The 13,049-nt window shown below is 40.1% G+C and overlaps 1 protein-coding gene across 8 annotated transcripts in view; it reads left to right on the top strand.

The window, feature by feature from the left end:
* The window catches only part of MARK1 (microtubule affinity regulating kinase 1), a 142,362-nt gene extending 132,596 nt beyond the window's left edge, over nucleotides 1–9,766 (top strand). For 2 of the 8 annotated variants that reach the window (XM_065883769.1, XM_065883754.1), the window contains 4 exons: nucleotides 524–556; nucleotides 2,306–2,325; nucleotides 3,640–3,657; nucleotides 9,153–9,480. In XM_065883769.1, coding sequence (XP_065739841.1) covers nucleotides 524–556; nucleotides 2,306–2,325; nucleotides 3,640–3,657; nucleotides 9,153–9,480 — 399 coding nt within the window. Of the gene's footprint in view, nucleotides 1–523; nucleotides 557–2,305; nucleotides 2,326–3,639; nucleotides 3,658–5,246; nucleotides 5,292–7,639; nucleotides 7,645–8,213; nucleotides 8,228–9,125 lie in introns of all 8 variants that reach the window. The other 6 variants (XM_065883778.1, XM_065883762.1, XM_065883746.1 and 3 more) reach the window with 5 other exon arrangements.
* The last annotated feature ends 3,283 nt before the right edge of the window (nucleotides 9,767–13,049 follow it).

Raw genomic sequence — 13,049 nt, 5'->3', positions numbered from 1 at the left:
TTAGTGTTCCTAGGATTTCAGATAGCGCGTGTGGCAAAGAGAAGCAGTGTCCTTAGCCTCTCACCTTTTCTTGGAGCTGTTTATAGACTCTGTTCATGGATCAGTTTGCCCAAGATCACACAGCTGAATTTATTACTTTAAACATAGCCCCATGCAACGTCCGTTTCTAACCGTATCAGTCTGAGATTTTGTACCGCTTGGGCAGTTACCATGACACATCGACAGAGAAAGACCTGAAAGCTCCCCTGCAGGGTCAGCGTGACAGTGGGACAGGAGTGCTGGCTGGCCGTCAGCAGGGTAGTAGTTAGGTTATCAGTAGTTGGAATTTAGCTGATAATTTAAATCCATTTTTAAAACCCGGTACTTTCTCCTGGTTAATCCACGATTAATCTTAAGGTGAAGAAAAACAGGTTTTGAGTTTAATGCTTGATTACTAACTGTACATTAAGCATTTTGCAAAATATTGCTCTTTACTTTGCAATAAAAATTTAGATTCTAGAGGGAACGTAGTAAGGAACACCAGACAAGAAGATTGCCATGTAGGCATGCAACAAATGTGAAGACCTACTACGTGCCAGGCCCTCTGCCCAGCAGCCTCTCCATTCCTGCGAGTCGCTGATGGTCTCACGACACTCCACAAACTGAAACCTTTTCCTTACTTGGCTTCCACCCTCTCGGACTCCCTATCCCTTCTCAGGCTCCTTTGCTGGTTCTTTCAGGTCTCTTTGCCCTTCCCCCTGACCTCTAAATGCCAGCCTACCCCAGGGCATGGTCTTTGGACACAATCTCTTCTCTGGTTATCCTCACTCTCTTGGTGATCTCACTCAGGCCCATGACATGAAACTCCATCATGTGTTAACAATCCCAATTTAGATCTTTAGCCCAGGCCGCTCCTCGGAAGGGCAGACTCCCGTATCCAGTATTCTGCTCTGCCTCTCCACCTCATTGTGTAATAGACTCTCAAACAGAACCTGTCCAGATTTCAGCTCCCGCTTCTCTTCCTCAAACTGTCCCCTCTCCTTCATCATTTTAGGTAACGGTGACACCATCCTTCTGGTTGCTCAGACCCTGAGCCTGGATTATCCTTCACTCCTCCTTTCTTCCTACCACATGTCAGTTCCACGAGCGGTTGTGTTGGCTCTGCCTTCACGACAGTTCCAGGATTTAGCTGCTTCCAGCACTCCTACCACTGCCTTCACGGTCTAAACCACTGTTGATATTCCACATCCTCACAGGTCCCCTAGCTTCTGCCCTTGTCCTCCTGTTCTGTTCACAACAATGTAAGTCCTCAATTTAAACTCCTCAGCTTGGGGCTTCCCTGGTGGCGCAGTGGTTGAGAGTCCGCCTGCCGATGCAGGGGACATGGGTTCGTGCCCCGGTCCGGGAAGATCCCACATGCCGCGGAGCGGCTGGGCCCATGAGCCATGGCCGCTGAGCCTGCGAGTCCAGAGCCTGTGCTCCGCAACGGGAGAGGCCACAACAGTGGGAGGCCTGCATACTGCAAAAAATCCTTAGCTTGCTTTTCATCTCACTCAGAATGCAGTTCAGAGCCTGCCAGTGGTCTCCATAGTCTGGCCACCCGTTCCTGCTCTGACCTCATCTTCTCCCACTCTTTCCCTTGCTGGTTCCCCACCAGCCCCAGAGGGCACCTGACTGTCCTTGGGCACACCAGGCATGCTTGTTCAGGATTTCATACTCTGCTGATACCCGCGTGGCTGGCTTCTACACCTCCTTCAGGTCTTTGCGGGACTGTCACTTCCTCAGCGAGGCCTTCCTCAACCCCACGTTGAAAATCATCCCCTCCCCCTCCCAACATTCCCTTTTCCTGCTTTATGTTTTCTCTATAGCACTTAACACGACCTGAGATAGTATGTTTGCTTTACGTAGTTGTTCCTTGTCCATCTCTGCCGAGGAGACGTGCTCCGTGAGAACAGGGGTTTGCGGTTGGCTCGTTGGCTGGCTTTGTTTTGTGCTGAATCTCCTGCCGAGCAGTAGGTGCTCCCTCTGACGCGTACTCTGGCACTCAGTAAACATTCATCTACTGAGCAGACGAGTAGTATGGAAGACAGTTTAAAAAGTAAACAAATAAGCTTGTAATACATTCTGATAAGTGCTCTGAAGGAGGCAGGTCCTGAAAGAGAGAACAAGGTTGAGGGAATAGGAGTGTTCAGACCCAGCCTGTGAGGGGAGCTAGCGTGGAAGTTTCTAAGGTTCCACCATGCCCTTATCACACTTTGAACAGTGTCATCCAGTAGAGGGTTTTGGCTGGGGCGGGGCGGGGGGGGGGGGGGGCGGTGCTTGGTAGGGAAAGGAGGGAGGGCGGAGGTTGTTTGCTGTTGTCAGAAATTAGATACGGTTTTTTAATGTCTTGATTTTTAACATATTTTAATTAATTCTGGATTTGGTGAGAGAAGAGAAAAAATGCTCAGTTCTTCTCCAAGGCCACTTGTCACCCTGCGAACAGGTTTGGCTTTACAAGTATGTTTGCGTTCGCAGCAGTGCATAAGTAAGGGTAGCATTTTGTGGCTCAAGATGACGCCATCTAATACCCCCCTGACGACTTAATGCAGGAAGACAAGCAGGCATGGGTTTCCGTCCGGGGATGAACCTGCTGAGCTCTTTAGCAGCTGGCAGACGGGACGGGCAGCTGATCTGTCTGCATTTGCGGCGAGTTGAGCTTTCGGGGCCTGGAGGCTTGGAGATAAGCTAGAGGACCTCTCAGTGCCTTATTATTTAACACTCTCAACTCAGCTGCCAGGTTATCGTCCTTCCCACTGGTCTTGTCTTCTTAGTCCTTCCCACTGGTCTCGTCTTCTTAATTCCATCCTGGGTTCAAGGCCGGCCTTTCTCTCTGTTCCCTTTGCCTTCCTCACTTCACTCTGCCTAAAGCCTGAAGAAATGGGGCCGCACGGTGACGCCCCCGTGGGACCCGCACCGACACCCGGGGTGCTGGGGGGCAGGGCTGGCTCTGAGCACAGTGCGGGGGCCAAGACGCCTCCAGACTCGGGGACCAGCTAAGTCCCCAACGTGCCACTGAAGGCTTTAAAAGATGAAGAAAATAGGATTTTATAGGGGAAAAAAGTAAAGGAATTTGGGTTATTAAGCTTTAAGGAAAGAAGGATAAAGAATAGTCCAGAGTTAATCGTCCATGTATTTGAAAACCATTATCACAAAGAAGAAACCAGCTAGTAGTTCTCCTTGGCCAGTAAGAAGCTGGACACCAGAATGGCTACATGAGAGAGTTGTTTTCTGGTTTTAAGAAAGAACTTTCTAATTAGGAAAGTGATTTACACTAGACTAATCTGTCAAGGGAGGATGTAGACATACTATTTCCAAAGTCTTTTAAATAGCATTTAGAATGATATGCTTTGGATCAGTGCTATATACCTACTGTACAAACAGGAGATTGGATCAAACCTTATGATTTTTTAACCATAGTTCTTACATAGGGAGTAACCTGATTGGTTCAGCTGATTATATATAAGATATTTGGCTTTCCTTTAAGTTTTAAATATTGGAGAACCATGCTTCACTGCATCTGCTGTTACAGCCAGCGGCACGTTCTGTATCCCTAGATGCTTCCCACCATGGCTGCTTGGAGCTGACTTAACTGGACTATTTGAAACCATTGCCAAATAGCAGAAATTCTTCCAGTCAGTGTTCCTAGTGGCATCCAGGAAGGCAGGAACAGGGTATGGGAAACGATGTGACGAGTCAGTTGCTATTTCCACAATTAACAGCAAGGGAAGTAGGGTCTAAGGGGTGTTTCATTCCTAATGCTTACACTTGGGCAGCAGTCTGCTAGCAGTGATTCATAAGGCAAAGTATAAATAGGACAGAAAAGTCCAGTGAGACGTATGTCCCTTCCTGCTAAAGGAATTTTATCTTAGCAGCAGGAACCAACAGCATTATTATCTTTCTTGCCCAGCTGGTGGACTGCCCTTCAGTACATCTACATGTAACTCAAAATATACATTTCACTTTGAGCCTGCTCAAAAAATGTTTCGTTTATTTCAGTGTGCTATAATAAAAATAGATTTATGTAGATGGCTTTGAACTTTTATTATATTTCCCAATGAAAATGCTAGTTATTAAAAATAGAAATTTAAGAAACCCCATTTGAATGTGAGAATACATCTTATTATCCTTTTTAATTCAGATAGGAAAATGGTTTTTACATAATATTTTTGTCAAGAAAGCCCTATAGTTAAAGACCCTGAGAAGCGTATAAGGCATTCATATTTTTAACCATGAGTTGAAGTTTTAGAGCTTATTGTACTGCTGGATTTTCTTAATTTGGGGAATGAGGAAGGTGGCACTGATTTTATTCCTGTTGCATTTATTTTACGTAAACAATATAAATGTTACTGGAATGGTTAAAACATTAAGAAAATGTGGACTTAAGGGTTTAAGTTGGTGACTTTTCCAGCTATTTAATAGTATTTTGCTATCACCAGCCTTCTCTTAATCTATTTAAACTGGTTTATAACTTGATACTCCTATGTTAGATACTTAATTACCTTTGAAAATGACAGTTAAAATTTTGGCAGACTTCAAAAATACTAATTACATTCAACAAAAGAACAATTAGTGGAGTTTTCCTGGTTTTACTTCACAGGTGGATGTCCAGGTAAGATCAATGTTTCTGTTTAAGTTTGAATTCATGTCTTTAGACTCACCTGCTTGGATAGGCTGTTAGGTTTGCTATAATACTTTATCATGTGCATGAATCATTAGCATAACTTCTGAAATAAGTTACTTGCATATTTAAAAACTAGTATTTATTTTTAGAAATACTTATGTGTTGAGCTTTATTTCTAACTGCAAGATTAATTTATATTTTTCTAAATTGAGCGACTACTCAAACTATGTTTAATAACCATTATGAAGTTAAATCTTGCTGTTGATAATTATTAAATAGTTTTGACTTTAGATTGACCTAAGCTAAACCAAGAGGTAAATTATGACTTTAAAATCGTGGCTGGGAATTGGAATATCACATAAAAATCCTAAACCATCACCTAGCATCTCCTCTATGACAGTATACCCAGTAGACGCTCAATAAATGGTAGTCAAGTGTGGTTGTGATGAAAAACATAAGAAATGGTATTAGACTGACTAGTCATAGAAATCTGTCATGCTAGAAGTTTGCTTAACAAGTTTATTTTAAAATCATTTTAGATGTAGGTTTTCTTGGTATTTTTTTCACTTTTATCATTAAATCTCAACCTTCACTTTGTTTTGAGGGATCCAAGTGAAGGCGAAGCCAGTGGCAGAGCCGACACTTCAAGGTGAGGAGCCACTATTAATACTTCGCTGCTATAGGTCCCTGTGTGTGAAGACGTACTTTTGAAATACTTACAGCGCTTAATAAACATGGATAGAACTAATAACTAGATAGTATGTGTATTTAAAATTTTATATTGGTATGGGTTTTCCTAATGTTGCCTAGCATTTATTAAGTGTATTAACTTTAAGTTTGTATTTTCTAAACATTATTTTGAATTGTATGCTTTTATAGCCTTTCTGTCCTTTAAAAGACATGTCTTAGCAGAAGAATTAATAGATTAAAATGTACTGATCCTTTTCTCACTAAAATGATGTAAATAAAATCAGTCTTGGGACTTCCCTGGCAGTCCAGTGGTTAAGACTCTGCACTTCCACCATAGGGGACACGGGTTCGATCCCTGGTTGGGGAGCTAAGACCCCGCATGCCTCGCGGCACAGCAAAAAAAAAAAAAAAATTAGTCTCAGTCAAATAATGCAGAACACGGAGGTTACCAAATGCATAGGAAGATGTGATATTATTCATATATTTTAGGGCACTCTTCATTGGTGGACCACATTTCAAAACTCTCACCCTGCCGTACTTTATGGGTTACTTGACATTTAATACTGGTTGTGTATTCGTTCTGGCAGTGGGTCTCAAACTTGAGCACATTCAGAATCAGGCGGAGGGCTTGAGGAAGCAGGTGGCTGAGCCCCACCCCCAGGGTTTGTGATTGTCAGGGAGGGGCACTGATGCCGCTGGTCTGGGGCCCACATTAGTGACATGTTAGTCCTTGTGTTCGTATTTATAAATGGGAAATTTAAGAAACGAAGGCATTCAATTATTTCGAGTGTACACCAGCGTTAAGGGGTCCAGTATAAGTCTCAGAACCTTAACAAGCAGTTCCTCAGTAGGACAGAGGCCCAGCTTCACTCAGGAATTATATTTGACCAGCTAAACACAAGCCTCAGTTTAATTTATCCTTTTTAAAATTATTTGAAACATAAAACACAATGAGCTATGGAAAGACCTTAGCGAGCATTCCTATGTAGTCTTTTTATTTTACGAACTGTGCTGTATATATGTTTAGTCATAGTAGTTGAAATATTTCTTTTTGAGTTAGGTACCTGAATCACCATAGTAGGGAGGCAAGGAGAGGCAGGACAGATATTTTTAATGTCCTTCTGCCTATTGAGTAAACATGCAGGACTCTCGTTTTCAACTCCTCCCTCACTTAGTCACTTAGTCTTGAGCCCCCTTCTTGCATCTCATCCTGTCTTTCTACTAGATTTTCTTCTGAGACATTTAATCGTGTGTAGGGTCACAAGTCGCTGCTGATGTTGCAGTTAATCTGCATGCATTTATCTTTTTGATGTGACTACGTGTCTCTTTTGTTTGGTCATGGTTGAATTTTGCTTTTTGGTTTTTTTGTCTGTTTGTCTGTTTTGCTTTTGAGCAAACGTATTTGATACCTACTACCTATAAGGTACTGGCTGGTCATTTAATCCTCATAACAACCAAGTGAAAAGTATCCATTTTACAGATGAAGAAGCAGTAAGGAGCATCGGGAGGACCAAACCAGTTACAGTGAGGTTCTGTCCTTTCAGAGGGATTGTTGGGCACGGTGGTGAATAGCAGACCGCGTGGGCGTTGGCTGTGTTGTACCACTTACCTTGCTGTATACCTTTAAGAAAGTTACTTTAACTCTTTGTGCCCATGTGTCCTCATTCTGACTGCCTCCTAGGGTTGTTGTGAGGGGTAAATAATACATGTTAGGCACTTAGAACAGTTCCTGGTACCTAGTAAGTACTCAGTAAATGTTAGTTGTTACTATTGGTGTCAGTGTTTCCAGGCACTTTCTACAGTTAACGTTACCAGTGCTGATGCCTTTGAGATACAGGTAGAAAAATATCTTGTATGTGCCTGTTGTCTTAAGGTCACCAGGTTTCCTTGATGGAATGGAAGGAAAACTATACTTGGAATAAAACATCTGATTTCTAGTCTTCGCTTTCCAACTCATTAGCTCTATGAAAGTAATTTACATTTCCTAGCCATCGGTTCTGTTTTGAAAATGAGTGTTCAATCAAGTGATGTCGTGGGTGCATCCCCACCCTAGCAGGCCGATTCCATGGCCCGCATTGTACATGTGGTCCCAGCGAATGATACTGGTTGGATCTGCACACCCAGAGGCCTGTGATGCCATGGCTTAGATTCAGTGAGCAAAAAAGAGAATAATAGAGAAGCCACTGAGATACATACTCTCCATACTTTGGAAATTTATTTTCTGTACTTACTCCTTTCCTGCTTTTCTCAGGCTTGCATAGTTGGCAGAGCTCTGTCAGCCCAGATATCTAGGAATGAGGAGGAAAGCATATGTAAATGTATACATAAAAATTGATACATATAAATGTATACGTGAATATACTTTATATGGTAGTGATATAAAATCTATAAACAGATACAAAATATTTATATAGTAGAATATAAACTTTCAAAGTACATCATATTTTGCTTTAAATCACATGTGAGATAGATTAACACGTTAAAATTGTAACATCTGTGGATAATTGCTCAACAAATTTAATTACAGCATCTTCTGAATCATAAGTAATCTATGAATTGTACCTTTCTTGGATTATTTGAAGTAGGTTTTCTGATACTGTATTATTTATGGGAGACCTACAATAAGGAAAATCCAATAAGGTTCATTCATTTAACAAATATGTGTTAATCATCTCCTGTTTGCCTAGCACAGTTCTAAATGTCTGAGATGTATCAGTGAACGAAACAGACAGAACTCCTTACCCTCCTGGCCTTTGCAATCTAGCGGTGGAGACAGACAATAAATAATAAACATAATAAATAAATGAATTAAATACTATGTAAGAATGTGATAAGTACTATAGAGGAAAAAATAGCAGGGTGAGGAGGTTGGCCATGCCAGTGTAGGAGCTGGGGGTGCAGTAGGGTAGTTAGGGTAGACCACATGGAGAAAGTGAGCAGAAACTTGAAAGAAGTAAGGGAGTTAGTCATGCATCTATGTGAGGGAAAAGCATTCGTGGCAGAGGGAACAGCCTGTGTTACAGCCATAAGGCAAGAGCATACCCTGTGTGTTCGGAGAATGGCATGGAGGCCAGTGTGTCTTGATGGTCATGAGCAAGGAGGAAAATAATAGATGAAGGGTTGGGGGTGGGAGTTGGAGTTTAGGTCATGTGGAGCCTTGTAGACTGTTTTAAGGATATCTTTAGCAAAACGTTGAAATCATTAGAACTGATGTCTACACTCCTGCGTGTGGTGTGGCCTGACGTCTTCACCCCATTGCAGTACCACGTTCTTCCACAGCGTCATCAGGTACAAGTAATCCCTCTGTAGCCGTTACTGCTCTCCTTGTCCCCAGTCCTTCTCCTCCCCAAAAAAGGTAAAAAAGAAAGGAAATGTTTCATTGTATTTCAAAAATGTGTATTTATAAGCAGCATGCTAGTGGTATCCATTTTGTGTAAATGTACAGAAAATGGAGGATCTGCATTTTCCAACTTAAACGGAGAAATATGGAGGAAAAGTACTAAATTTTTTACTTTGGGATGCAAACTTATTTCCCACAAACAAATATATTTAAGAAAATGTGCTATTTTAAGTGGAAGATATTAATAAAAGTCAAAACAGATGGCGTCCTGGAGTCTGGTTTTTGTAACAGCAAGATGGTACAAATCTTTGTATCTGCTTGAAGGTAGTCTGCAAACTGGGTAGTTTTATTAAGCACTGGTTTATGACCACTTAGATTTTATGTGTGTTTTGATTTCTTTGCTGACTGGAATTTTTGTTTTCATTTTTTTCCCCCTCTGTCCTCTTATTCCAGAAGTACAACAGGGGAACCAAAAGAAAGAGACAAGGACGAGGGTAAAGATTCCAAGCCACGTTCTTTGCGGTTCACGTGGAGTATGAAGACCACTAGTTCAATGGACCCCAGTGACATGATGAGAGAAATCCGGAAAGTGTTAGACGCAAATAACTGTGATTATGAACAAAAAGAGAGGTTTTTGCTTTTCTGTGTCCATGGAGATGCCAGGCAGGATAGCCTTGTGCAGTGGGAGATGGAGGTCTGCAAGTTGCCACGGCTGTCCCTCAATGGGGTGCGCTTCAAGCGAATATCCGGGACTTCTATTGCCTTTAAGAACATTGCATCTAAAATAGCAAATGAGCTTAAGCTGTAAAGAAACTCAAATTTATACAGGATCAGGGAAGATACATCCATATATGAGGTACAGTTTTTGAATGTACTGGCAATGCTTAATGTGATCGGCCTGTGAATCTCCCCATGTAGATTTTGCCCTTACTGCAATAAGGTTATACATAGTTATGAACTGTAAAATTAAAGTCAGTATGAACCATAATAAATATGTGTAGCTAAAAAAGTAGGTTCACATGTACAGGTAAGTATATTGTGTATTTCTGTTCATTTTCTGTTTATAGAGTTGTATAATAAAACAGATGATTGCTGAAAAACCTGTATAGTTGTCTAGATTTCTGCACGTAAATGTACGTTTGATGCTTTGAGTTGAAAATGTTCTCTCTGTTATTTACATTCTGGTGGGTTTTTTAAATTCTTACCTCCATCATGCAATTTTAAAAATTGAGAGTTGTGTCCAGAATTAAAAGTGCACAGAAATAGTCTTTACAATTATAGCATGGACTTTTTAAAATTATTTTTAAATCATATTTAAATTTAAACCAGAAGCTGATAAATAGATCAGCTTTATTATACACAGAACTACTCCTGCTTATCTTTGCTCTTATCCTTGTTATCAGACAAGGTTTAGTTGAGAAGATACAAAATGTTTACAGTGTTGGCACTTAGCGTTTTTAAAATAAAGTACGTGGAAATAATAATAGCTTTGCCTTGAGCTAACTAAGAAGTACTGGGGAGGAAGTTAAACCTACATCAAATTTCTTTCGAACTTTAAAGTATTTTCTGGCCCACTGCTAATTGTAGCAGCAAAATTTAAAAGAATCAATACTTCATCTGGCTATTACAATGTAAAATGTCACTTAGGTTTGCTCCCTTCCAAATCCCACAGCATTACTTGCAGAAGTACAATAATATTGGGACTGTTTCATAGCACAAACTCATCTTTACAGTGTTGATCAATGCATCAGTTAAGAAATAATGCCACCTCAGGAATTAACTGGCCTTGGGAGCATTTGCCTCATGCGCCTCCCAGCCTCTTCACCCACCCCCGGCACATATCTGTCATTACTTAAGAGACTTCCGAGCAAAACATGCTATTTATAGCAGTGTATTATTGATTTACGCTTATGTGGTTGTTCAGTTGGTTCCCATGTGACCTGTTTGTTTTTAATATTTTGCCAGATTTCTTGTATTTATTCCACATCATTGTGCCTATAATGTGCAACTTTGTAATTGGCATTTGCCTACTTTTCTTTCATAATTAGTGATACATGCGATGTAAAACCACTAGTAAAGGTACCTTTTAATACTTGTTATTTTCTACTGAATTAGCCTTGGAGGTTGACTGTGCAATGTTATTTAATGTTGTAATTACTGTAATATCAGCATATGGGCCCCATCTTCACACTCCTGAGAAATAGAAAGTGTATTCCAATTTTATCAGTTTAAAGGAAAATAAAGCTGTGATTAAATACTGTAATTCTAGCCTACGTTAGAAAGCTCTAAGCGTAGGTGATGTGCCATTCCATGATGGCTTCCAGACTAGGGTGATCTGTACTGTACTGTGATGTAGCTTTCTTCTGTAAAGTTCTGTTCTAAAATGAAGTGTATTTTTGCCTTAGCAAAGGATGGTGTTTGGAAAAAAAAAAAACCCAACAACTGTGTAGCCCCTTTTTAACCTAGTGTTCATTCAGAACAATTGACGCAAATCTTCATTCACCTTCACTGGTGCACACTGAAATTTTACTTGAACGGTTCTCATAATAAAGCACTTGTCTTTTGCTCTTTATCAGAATGTGAATTACCTGTTTTCTAGGGCAAAAGTATTCTGTATGGGGAGTTTATTTTGTGTGTGCTAAATTTAGTTGATGGGAAAGCTGTGTAGGTTTCCAAGATGTCATTATGACGAGAAAAATTTAGTCTTTTTTATTGGAGTTCCTATCAATTAAAACACTTTTTAAAAAATAGACATGCCTTTTCCAAGGCAAAAAACTGATGTTCTTTTGCATTTTCTCACTCTGGTTAACTCTTCTGTGTTTGTGGGCAAGGAATTTTACTTCAATATTTTTTATGAACTAAAAATGAAATCTTAATATTCACTTTAGATTTTCCCATTTTATATGGCGACATAACTTTTTTTTTGAAGATTTAGAGGAATTTTATAGTATGTTTGCATAAATAAATACCAGTTTATGTTCACTGGCTATGTGATATCAGGATTTCCTTCATTGCTGTTTAAGTATGATTTGCTATAACATCCCTAATATTAAATTATTTTGTAGAGACTTGGGCACAGTATTTAATTTGATAAATAAAAATTTGGTAAATAATAAGCTGAAATACACTCTAGAATCTTGACCCAATAAGATAGGCCTTGATTTAAAACCCAAAAGACCTTATTGTGAGGTGATTTTCACCAATGGTACCATTTCACAATGTGCACAACAAAATGGCATGTGATGAGTGAGACATAAATTTACTATAAATGAGTGATTTACAGCATGTGTCAGTTAATCAAGATCTCTGCCTTCATTTTTAAAATACCTATTGAGGTACCTACTGTGCCTTAAGGTATATAAAGGAATTGTAAAAGAGGGTTCCTACTTCTCCAAAACTTGGTCCATTTGGGAAGACAAAATTTAAACATGCACAAGGCAAAAAAACACGCACTCAAATAGGAGACAGTGAAAGTGCTCAATCACAAAGAATAGATGCTATAAGAATTCAGAGGGGGCGAGTGCTGTAGGAACATGAGAAAGGAAGGAATTTGAGGATGGTTAAAATTCAAGGGGCAGAATGGAAGGAACATGTGAGAAAAGGTTTGAAGTTAATAATGGCTGTAAGACACATGTGAGAAATGAATCACTTGTTCTAGGGAGTTGACCGGGTTCACCTAAGTTGATGGATAGACGATTATGTAAAGCATTGATTGGCAGCCTCAGCTTGGACTTGACCTGTGGTCAGAGGGGAGTAGTTAGGGCTTTCAAAGCCCAGGAAATACCTAATAAATTGGTTGTAAAAGAAGAGCAATTCATTAATTCAGCAATTTTGTCAAGTACCAATATACATCAGATTCTAGGTTCTGGGAAAACAGCAGTTAAAAAAAAAAAAAATCTGTAATAGAAATTTGTGGGATGACTGAAGGCTAGATAGAGTCAGGAAGATCTTTTCAGAGACTATTAGCAATAAAGCATGTATGAAATAGTCTAGATAGAGGTGGTTAACACAGGATCAAAAGGAGCATATATTTGAGAGACCTTTCAAAAGATGCATCAACAAGATAGCATGAGTAGGATATGGACTATAAAAGGGAGGAGTGGGTGGCACAAAGAGCTTCCTGGCATATGATTCAGGTTTGCAGCTTGCGTATGAAGACTTCCACTTTCATCTAACATGGATAACAAGTACTAGAGTTATCTTTCCACCTAAAACAAGAAAAAGACAAAAATATATGAAACAACAGATTCATACAGTGTTTTCATTTTGATGAAATGTTTTCAGGACATTGTGTGTCAGTCAATGGAGGACAGTGATCCCTAAGAGGAAACACATGAACCCGGGGACTGACCCAGCTGTCTGCCTCAGGAGAATTTC

The sequence above is a fragment of the Phocoena phocoena genome, chromosome 1 (assembly GCF_963924675.1).
Source record: "Phocoena phocoena chromosome 1, mPhoPho1.1, whole genome shotgun sequence".
Lineage (NCBI taxonomy): Eukaryota > Metazoa > Chordata > Mammalia > Artiodactyla > Phocoenidae > Phocoena > Phocoena phocoena.
The sequence above is the reverse complement of the archived record's forward strand: the minus strand, read 5'-3'. Positions and strand labels throughout refer to the sequence as shown.